We start from the raw sequence: 10,456 nt of genomic DNA on the forward strand, positions 1-10,456 counted from the left end.
AACAAAGGAGATGTGCTTTAAAGTTTGGGATACATGTATTTATTGTAATGACAACCAAACACTGAAATGAACCCAGGTTCTGCCGAAGCCATCTCTTCCAGTTGGCATCACAGCAAAAATACAATAGGGAGCAAAATGCACTTTCTCCACAAACTTCATCAACCCCTACAGTCTGCAGTCATCTAAGCACACAAACAGAAAGCATGGAAGGAGAGGATGAATAGGAAAGTGGAGACAGGAGGTAAATAAGCTGAGAAGGTTCAGTTAGCCAGCTACATTAAATCATACATGCGGTCATCAGCATCCAGTACAACAACACAAAATTCAGTGAATCACAAATCGGAAACACTCCAATTTTGGTTGAAAAAAGAGGGACCATTTTTGTTTTTTCACTTGTTTTTAAAAGAATAATTTTCATAATGGAGGAGTGTCTAAGGATTAGTATTAGCACCTTAGGGAATGTCTCAGGTTGCCCGGGCAATACACAGCTTTGGAAAAACACTCCTAGCTAGAAGTTTTCCTTACCAAATGTGGCTATCTGATTGATAGGTGTGGAGTAGTACATGGTTTTGACTACAATCCATTTCAGAGAAAGCTATAACCAATTCCATGTTGAAGATGCCAGGCCTGACCAACTGGGTCTGTCAAAGTTGTGCCAATCACACATGCTTTAGGGATTTCACAACTTCAGAGAACATGTCCATCATGTCCAGCAGCAGCAGCTAAAGCAACTAGAGTATCGGCAGAAAGATCCAGAAAATGGGCTAAGCTTACTATGGCTGCAGCACAGAAGGCTGTCTGGATTCCCTGACTGTGGGAACAGTTGTAGAAGATTTGTCAAAATAGCTGAAGTTTATAGAAAGGAAAGAGAGTTGCACCATAGTTGTACATAAGAGTCTGAATTAGAAGAGTGAATCGGCACTGGGAATGACTACCTGTATCATAGTTTAGGAACAGAAGCAGAGGAAAAGGAGGAATTTCAGAAATTTCAGACTACACTGAATAATAAATTCCCAAGCTAATGTATGATTATAATAGGAACAGGTCTCGTTAAATAGTTGGGGTAATGCATTAAGACTGCAGTGAATCATAGAATCAATCATAAAATGTTTTGGGTTGGAAGGGACCTTTAGAGGTCATCTAGTCCAGAAGATGAGGGTCTGCACTGGAAAGAAAATGCTCTTTCAAAGTCTGTCAGATCCTGATGGCTGAATGCATACAAAGGTGTTATCAGCAGATTCTGAATCTCTCCAGTAAGAGGCGAAGATATAGATAGTATAACATATATATTAAAAAGTGAGCTTGAGAAAGTCAGGTTATGGAATAACAATGATTTTTTAAAGGACTTCTGAGTAAGAACCAATAAAACCAAAATGTTACAGCATTAAAATGAGGTAGATTTGGGAATAGGGAAGTGTTAGTTTGCCGTTCTAATAGCAAGGGTCTGTGGAAAATATAAAATGGCCAGATTAATTATGATAATGCTTGTAGATTTGCAGAAATATATTCAGTCAAATTATACTGAAGGCACAGTATGTTATCAGGGTCAAGCAATAGGTGGCCACTTCAGTGATGTGGAGGCCTGATGGTAGTCACCGATATTCAGGAAGAGCTCAAGGAGGGGCTGAGATAATGGCAGAAGGCAAATAGATCAGTAATTCTCAGTAAAGTCACCTGAAGAAACAACAACAAAAGGTGGCCAAAATAAGAAGCTGTTGTGAAAGCTAATGACCAAACGCTTGAAAAAATTATTTGAAGTGAAAATGGAGGAGTTGCTGGTGGAAGATGGTGAAATAGTTAGATGTTATCTATTTTCTGAGAAGCTTCAATTAAAATAACAGAGAGAAACTCGAATGAAATAAGAGAAAGCTCATTCACAGGTGCTGCTGTTGTGACTAAAGCCAGAGACTGCTAAAAAGGTCAAAGTATAAGAAACCAGTGAGACAAGACAGTACATCAGCTAAAGCATTGGACCACAGGGAATTTATCATGACAAAATTTAGTTTAACCTCCCAAGTCATTTCCATCTCTACGAGGATGACATGAAGGTCATAAAAAGAATTTGCAAAAAATTGCAGTAATTCTCAAGCTACAAAGTACTCCAATGAAATGGCAAGTATGAATTTTTGAGAAAATGTTGGATAATTCAAAGACATGTTAAGTACAAGTTAACCAGTGATTAAAATAACCATAAAGCTTTGCCCATGAGCTCAAGCTTATAACCAGGAAGTGTAACGTCAAAATGTTTTCAGTAAGTTGACTAGTTAAAATGCCAATACTTTTTGCTGTGAGGTGCAGAAGCAGCACACCCAAACCAACAAGAGGGCTATAAGTACTCAACAAATGCTTTCCCTTTATCAGGCTACAAGGGGTAGAAGTCCTTGGGTTCTGGGTGGGTGTATTCCAAAACTAAGCAGGAAATTAATCACTGTTGCTTAAAGTTTTACGTTTGGGACAGGATATTTTATAGGGCTTGTTTGCTCTAAACAGGGGAGTAAGATCCCAGCATTGTCAGGGTCTGGCTGAGCCAGGTCCAAACTATTGTTTAAACCATTATTTTTAGACCACTCCTTTTTCATCAATGAGGAATAAATCTGTGTCTTCTTACCTCAACCTGTTTTGTTCTTAAAGAACTCATTGAGTTTGTCCATTTCTTTCTACAACTTTTTCAAAAATAGTACTCAAATTAGATAAATACATACAAATTTCAGCAGATGTATTTCAGGAGAAGTAAAGGAAAGAGTTAAAGGAATTGCATTTAGTGTTGCCTCTCTTAACCTTCTTTAACAGCACCAGTCCTTCAGCCAGCACTTTGGAACACACATTTTTAAAGATTCTCGAGAGATGTGTATGAAATACCATGACCTTGTAAGAAGCAGAATGACAGAAACAGAAACAAGCATGGGTTCCACCAAGACACCTTTACACTGAGCACTGTTTGTGTGCTCGTTCCCGAATGCCATTGCAGCAGACTAGAGTAGAGGATGTGTGAAGAATGCATCCCAAGAACCTCATACTTTGCATGCAGATGAAGACAAACTGATAATCTCTTATCAGTTTGAGTATGGGAGGGCTATATTAGGAAGGAAAAAAAACCCAACCCAAACAATAGAACATACCCAGTGTTTCCATGAAGAACAGTAAGATACTACACAGATTAGATAATGTCAAAGATTTTGCAAGGTTCAAGGTTCAAGCACCTAATTTCATGTGGAATGACAGTGAGAAATTGGGTGTGGGTGGGGATATTTGGTGTCACAGAAAGGTGGCTGGATGCAAAGAGCAATTTATTTAAATTTGAAGAGCTTGCCAAGGGAACAATTGGGTGGAGTACCCCATCAGCCATAATGTACAGATTAGAAATTTGGTTGAATGAGAAGCAAGAATTATTTCTCACCTCCAGGATGAGAGCTCTGAGTAAGGGCTGTGTAAGAAGAAAAACCAGGGAGCATGGAAACTGTGTACCAGGAGAAAAATCTCACTGTATTGCCTGAGAAATCGGAGTCCTGTGAGACAGCAAGATACAGGCTATGTCAGGCAGAACACTCCCGGCACTCAGCTGTGGAACAAAGACCACAAGAAGAGTGGATGGAAGAGGACACTCAAGGAATTAACAACAGAGGAAACAGCTCGTGATGTGAACCCGAGAGATGCATTCAGTAAGTCTGCTTGGTGGCAGAGAACATGCATCCAAGCAAGTCACGCTGAGCTTCCCTCAGCCTGAGCCTTCATCGGGTCAGCATGGTTGATTAGCAAAATCCCTTCTGGTATTAGCCTGCCTCTAAGAACAATGATTACTTTAAATTTGAAGGAATAATGAAAATGCTAGTTTTCTCTCCATATTCTCAATATTTTTACCAGTTAGAGAAGGGTTTTCACAGCACTCAGAACCAGTTTGTACTCTGCACCCCTCTCGCTTTCTCTCAGTGTAATGCTCAGATGGCCGTATCATCCAAACCAAAGTCCTTCAGAAAAAACCTTCAAAAAATGTTCTAGAAAACATTTTCCTCCCCCCCTTATGGCATCAACAAAGAAACAATATTCAGTGATTATCACCACCGTAATAATTTGAGGCACCAATGCCTTTGAAGAGAATTGCTATTAAGCAAACCATTAACTATAAAGCAAATCTCCAAGACAAATGAAAAGGAGACTTATCCTCCTTAGAGAAGGCAATTAATGAAAAATTACTTCATACAATACTTTTCCGATGGCCAAAAGCCAGACATGAAATCTACTCCAGCAAATTCAAAGAGCAAAATAACATCTTCTTATAACTGAAGCTTAAGCTCCTGGGGTGCATCAATGGAAGTCATGCAACTAATTGACTTTTCCCTCTAGCCATCATTTCATTGCAATAATACATTGAACAATGCTAATAAACTAAAAAGCAAGTGTGTTGCTGCTGATGATTGTAATTTTTGTTACATTAAAAAAAATGGTTAGTTCAGGGAGTTGGTAATAAAACAATCCATGGGTGACTAATTATTATAAACAGCCATATTCAGCACATAATTTGCATTCCATAATAAGCCAGGAGTAATTTCTGATACCTAGAATAAAGAAAGTATTACCAAAATTTGAGAATCCACAGTACACAGATGAGCAAATCCTCTTGCAGTCCCCTCTAACAAAGAAAAATCTGTGTACCCTGAACCTCTGAACTTATCCCTACAATGACGAGTGATGGTCAGACTGAGTAGCCTTTCTTAAAGGCTCCTTGTTACCCCTGCAGAAGGTAACCTTGTACCACACACTTCAGTCACAGATACTTTTTTTAAGAGGGAAGGGTGACAAGGCACTTGGTAATGTCATGGCTTTTTCTAGTTTTGTGGCAAACCATTAAGGAATGTGTGTCACTTTATGTGTATCACTTACATAAACCAAAAACTGATTGAAATTCTCCTAGTTCTTCTCTGGTTTCTGATTTCGTGTCCAGCAGAAAACTTTGGTGAGCCTCCCCACCCTATGTTAAAGCTACTAATCTTGAGCTTAGATTAAGTTTCCTAGTTTCTTGACCTTTGCATTATTGTATATAAGTTCTTGGTGCATTCAGAGATGATGAGCCAACAACTATTTTTTTAAGCTTATAATTTGCCAAGGAAAAAACCTTTTTTCTAACTATTGTTTTGGGAAATAACAAATTATTCTATACATGACAATGCACTAACAAATAATATCCAGAGATAAGTTTTCTACATTTATGGACTACCTTACTCACAACTACTTATGGTCTTCCTTCAGTATGGTTCATCTTCCCTGTACCCATGTGGAAGGTGCTAGAAGGCAAACTGTCAACTCAAGACTCCCTGAAACAGCTGAAGAGACGCTCTCTTGATGCTCCTGTCCATTTTAAAATATGAAGGAGTTTTCACAAGGTTGCTATATTTTCTTGAAAATTTAGCAGTGGGGCATATTTAGCTCTGCACAGCTAAATTCCATGCATAGTGCCTGGGCACGTTTTTCTAAACCAAATCCAGTAACTATTCAGTTTATCACACAGCTGTGCAAAGTCTGCTCAAACTGAAGCAAGTACTTGGTCAAATATTTGAGCATTTGTGTTAAGGAAAGCCTTGCACCTGTTTACTTGTCCTGGGACTTGAGATCTGCTATAAGCATGTTATCCTTTATAACACCTCTCTACTAATGATTATCCTCCTGTTGCAGATGGCAAGCTATGACTTGCAAAAATCAAGGGAATTACTGAAAGCTTCCCAGGGAACCTGATGCCAGTGAGAGGCAGAAACTGGCCAGCTTGCACAACTCTGTGCCTTTAATACCAGTTTCCTGCCAAGCTTTATTACAGAGGAGAGAAGACGTATTCAAAAGCCAGGAGGCAAATAAAGAATGTCTGACAATGTCTTGGCTGTTAAATACCTGTGGATAGCAAACAGAACTTTTGGAGGTTCATTTGATAAGGAGAAATTACGACAAGAACAACAAATTAAAGCTGTGGAAGGGGTCCCATAGTCCCTATATGCAGTGGTTTACAGCCACAGGATTTTTTTGTATTACTTTACATACATTCAAAAACGTGCTGGATTCTAACAATCTTTATATACATGCAACTACCTTAGTCGTAAAGAAGGGTTGGATGCTTTTAGCCATGGATATCCTAAACCAAAACCCAACTTCAGTATAAATACAGTAAATCATTACAAAAATACTACGGAGACTGGGTCATTGCACTCCCCAATAGCTGCTTTTCCTGCTTTATTACATTCCCTTGCTGAGCTTTAGCACACACACATACACACAGAGCAAATTATGAATACCTAAATGCCATGTCAGTTTTGGTTGTGCTACTTTGCCATTTACATCGTTTCGCATCCCACTGATAGTTTGTTGCCCTTTTTGTTCATTAATTTCCATCTGTAGGAGCTGCCAGAATGCTACTAACAAGAGATCAGCTTGATCAATCAGTTTGATAAGGTTATGACATACATAAGCGAAACGATGTCTGCAGCTTTCTATTGATTTGGAAGTCTGGTTGCACAAACAAGAAATTAAAAATACAGGTTTCCTATAAGCTGTAGACACTAGAATCACACACCATTTAAGATATCATCAAAATTAAGTTAGCTTTTAGTTTGGAGGCCCCCCCCCCCGTTATACTTTAAGGCAACTTGACACAAAGTGTAGTTAGCTGCAAGCTAACTGAGAGCGGAGAAAAAAATCTGATATAACTGGTACATGTTTGATGCAAGTATATCTGTCACAGGCCCTGCAAAGGTTGCTAGAGCTGTTCTTCTTTTGCTGCGATGAGTTGCACAGGGGTCAAAGGGGGCATTTGTTCTGGAAACTGGCACTAATGACCAAAACCCAAAGATTTGCCAGTAACCATGCTCTGACTTTCCAACACTGGCAAATTTCTTCATTCATGCTGGGCTAAAACTTCATTAAAGTCAATAGAGAGAGATAGTGTTAAAAGGTGGCCAAAGTCAGGCCCATCGTAACAGTAAATTGAGAATATTTTCCCTAAGGAATTTCTCTAAGGAATAAACCCATGAAAATAATACATTTTGTGTAAATAGATAAAGGAATGGAATAAAAGACATAATGGAATGCAGATGTTTCACTTTATGAAAATTTTCTTTCATGAAATGTTCCTATTTCTAAATAAGCATGGGAATCTTTAATAACAAAATTTGGAAAAAAAAAAAAAAAGATCCTACCCTTCTCAAAAAAATATTAGTCTAGTCCCACCTATTTTTAGTTTGCCGAAGTTGGTACCTTAGCATCAATGTTGCTCCGGCCTACGTAGTGCATCATCCATTTTCTTTCTTCATTTTCCAAATGGCTTGATTTGCTGCTTGAATGCTATTGAGGGAGGGAAAACAAGGGATGAAAAAGAGAGTAAAGACCAATTTGTCTACTTACTTCAACTCCTCCAAGTAGAGTTGCAGTGTGGGTTGGGCAATTGAAACCTCCTCATTGCTTGTGGTAGATAAAATGAATGTGCCGGGAAAGTGCCAGCTCTTTTCTGTGCTATATGGAAAGATACCAACTCCAGGTCCTTGTAGCTGCAAATAGCCAAGGAAGGACAATCTTGTTTTCTTGGAGATTTATCTCCTATAGTTAACAGTGGACTTGACTTGTTTATAGTCTGGGGAGAAATCTGAATCAAATACTCAGAGACTCCTGCCAGGCTTGTTCTGTTTTCCACTTACCTGCAGGAAGGCTGAGGTCGACGCCATCGAGATCGCTGCTGCATTAAAAGCAGGGGCTGCAAATGGCACCTGAGTATTAGGCTCCACCGTTGCCAGTGCCTCCTGAAACAAATTCACAACCTTGAAGAGTGTCAGAAGTTGCTGAGCAGGTGTTTTATTGCATTGAGTCAGAGCTCCACCCCTCCATGATTTCTGAAACAGGAAAACTTCCCACCCATGTTACTTGCCCAAAGAGTGCATCTGTTGTAAGGTATGAATATTCATATCTGCAGGTCTTGTGACTGAGCAGAGCGTGCTGAGAGACCAAATCCTTCCCACCTGGGGGCTCGTGGAAATGTAGTAACAGCGATAACCTGATTGATGATCTGATAGAGATCGTCTATGAGAGGCAACCTTACAGTGATAATCTAAAAGCAATGATAATAATAGCCTAATAGACATATCTACCTATTGTCTCCGTGTGAAGACCCTGAATGCCACACACTATTGCCTCCGTAATAAAAAATAATTAAAAAAAATCTGGGGATGATCTTTAGAAAGAAGACATTTTTGTATGAGGATATTAAGAATTCTTCTGAATGAATATTTGTCCCTGAAAACTGCTGTTCCATCATGATTTGTGCATATGTGTTTTTATTGTACTGTTCTACTTCAAAAGAAATGAAAGAAGGGATAAAAATGAGAAGCAACATTTCTGTTGCTCCCTAAACCACAATGTATCACTTTTCCATTTGAAATGCTTTACTTATTTCTGGGCTTTACATTAAATACAGTATGCATCTTAAACTAATTTAAATGAGATTCAAATATTTCACCTTGATAGATTTTGAAATATTTCAACGAACTAAAATAATGTCATATTTTAGGAGATTTTAATCCTTCATTATTTTTATTTCCCAGTTCAGAACTGTCATTTTTTGAAACAAAAACCATTCAGATTTCTGATCAAATTTATTCAAGTCACTAGCTGGCTGGGCATCACTAGCAGATTATTGGAATTTAATGGACTGGTTCTGTACATTTTAAGATCTTTTTTTTATCTAATGAGGATCTGCATGTGTTCTGCACACCTCTAGGAAGCTCAGTGATTAAATGTTCTAATTCATCATGCAAGCATTGTTGGGCACACATATGTTTGTATTGAAAGTCCTCCCAAATGATTAGAAGTAGTGCTTATGAAAGGACTTGAGATTAATAAGATGACAAAGCCTGGTGCTTCCTATTAGAGACCTGCATAAGTATGAAATCACAGCCACTCTGGCTGTGGCAATGAGTGTTGTACAAGGACCTTGACTGACAGAAACCAGACACAAACCCAATCACTTCTAGCTGTCTCATTACATACTTTTCTTATATGCACAGAGGAATCAATATGAAAAGCTGGTGTTACAAGGAGAACAAGTTAAGACAGTTTGGTCATCTTACCTGCAGTATTCCATCCTTGCAAAAGTTTTGATTTCTTAGGTTTAATTTTATGCCTACATTTTCTGTTTGTTTTTTTTTTTTTTTAAATTAAATAAGCACATTTATTTCATCACATAATGCAAGGGAAAGATTTGCTGTGAACTTCCTTTCTCACCTTCATCATATTGAAACTTTCTGATGGAACAGGAATTCCTTAATTGAAACCAGAATTGAATAAACTACAGCAACAGGCAAAAGATAGCCACAAGCCTCTCCCATGCTTTGGCCCATGCTTTGCTTAGTATGAACACTTGCACTTCTGTAAAAAAATTTTTAGACTCTGCCTTTTTTTTTCTGTAAAAATGGTGACCAGAAACAGTTTAGAGCAAAGTAACTGTACACACAAAAGCACACACATTTTCCATTTCTTCTGCTACAGCCTATCTGTGTCCTTGATTCTAGTGCCTAGAAGAGGTGCGGTACCACAACAGAGGAACGAGAACATTAGCTACAATTTCTTTGTAATTGTGCCCCACAAAGGTTATCAGCTCCAGGTCTTGTTTCTGCAATATATGGAAGCTAATGGGTGTGAGGTTTTTGCATGAGAGCCAGTTTTCATCTACGTGTGTCATATTGCACCTTTGGTTTTAAGACAAAAGGAAATGAGGTGGGGGAAGAAACCTCCAGCACCCCTTAGGAAGGTGAATAAGAGTTGCTTGTTGCCTAACAACTAACTTCTTTCCTGACTCAGGCTTTCCAGATATGAAATACCTGTTCTTTAAGCTCAAGTCAGGGGCAGCCAAAGGTACGTTTGACTCAAAGCTGGGACTGGTACTGAATTTCCTAAATTAGTTCAAAGTTCAAATTGCTTTTCGCTATGAAGGACTATTCTTTTTGAGGCAAACACCGCCTTTTCACAAAGCACACAATTAGGATAGGCTTGGCCTCACCTAAGTGAAGTAATCTAAAAGTATAGACTTCTAGTTAGATGAAGTGGGTTGCCTGTGTTCCCTGTGTACTGAATGGAGGAAAAAGCAAGTCTGGCAACAGCAGGTAGTGACTAAGCCCCTCTGTATTGGATTCTTCTGGAGAAGCCTAAATGTCCAAGTCATACTTGACACCTAACTTCTGAATGGCTGAAGTTAGGTGAGGTGAATCCCACCCTGAGTAATCAGTATATCCTCTTTAATCACTTGTTTCCAAAGTTACTGATGCTGAGAGAACCTGACATTGAAGAACTTGGCTGTGTTGTTAAGGTGTGATTCAGCCTGTCGCAACGTGAAGCTGCAAAACACCCTTGGGCAAAAACTCTATTAGCATATAAATGAAAAACCCTCTCTTGGATTCACTCAAATAAGAAAGAAGTTGTTTTGTGATAACCA

The 10,456-nt window shown here is 38.7% G+C and overlaps 1 protein-coding gene across 1 annotated transcript in view; it reads right to left on the reverse strand.

Moving 5' to 3' along the window:
• The window catches only part of LOC104127574 (cytosolic phospholipase A2 epsilon), a 35,197-nt gene extending 25,939 nt beyond the window's left edge, over nt 1–9,258 (reverse strand). Inside the window, exons 1-3 of the mRNA XM_035895747.1 lie at nt 9,250–9,258; nt 7,671–7,772; nt 7,234–7,320 (exon numbers count right to left, since the gene is read on the reverse strand). Coding sequence (XP_035751640.1) covers nt 7,234–7,320; nt 7,671–7,772; nt 9,250–9,258 — 198 coding nt within the window. The remainder of the gene's footprint in view (nt 1–7,233; nt 7,321–7,670; nt 7,773–9,249) is intronic.
• Between the last annotated feature and the right edge of the window lie 1,198 nt (nt 9,259–10,456).

The sequence above is a fragment of the Egretta garzetta genome, unplaced genomic scaffold (assembly GCF_000687185.1).
Source record: "Egretta garzetta isolate BGI_Z169 unplaced genomic scaffold, ASM68718v1 scaffold526, whole genome shotgun sequence".
NCBI lineage: Eukaryota > Metazoa > Chordata > Aves > Pelecaniformes > Ardeidae > Egretta > Egretta garzetta.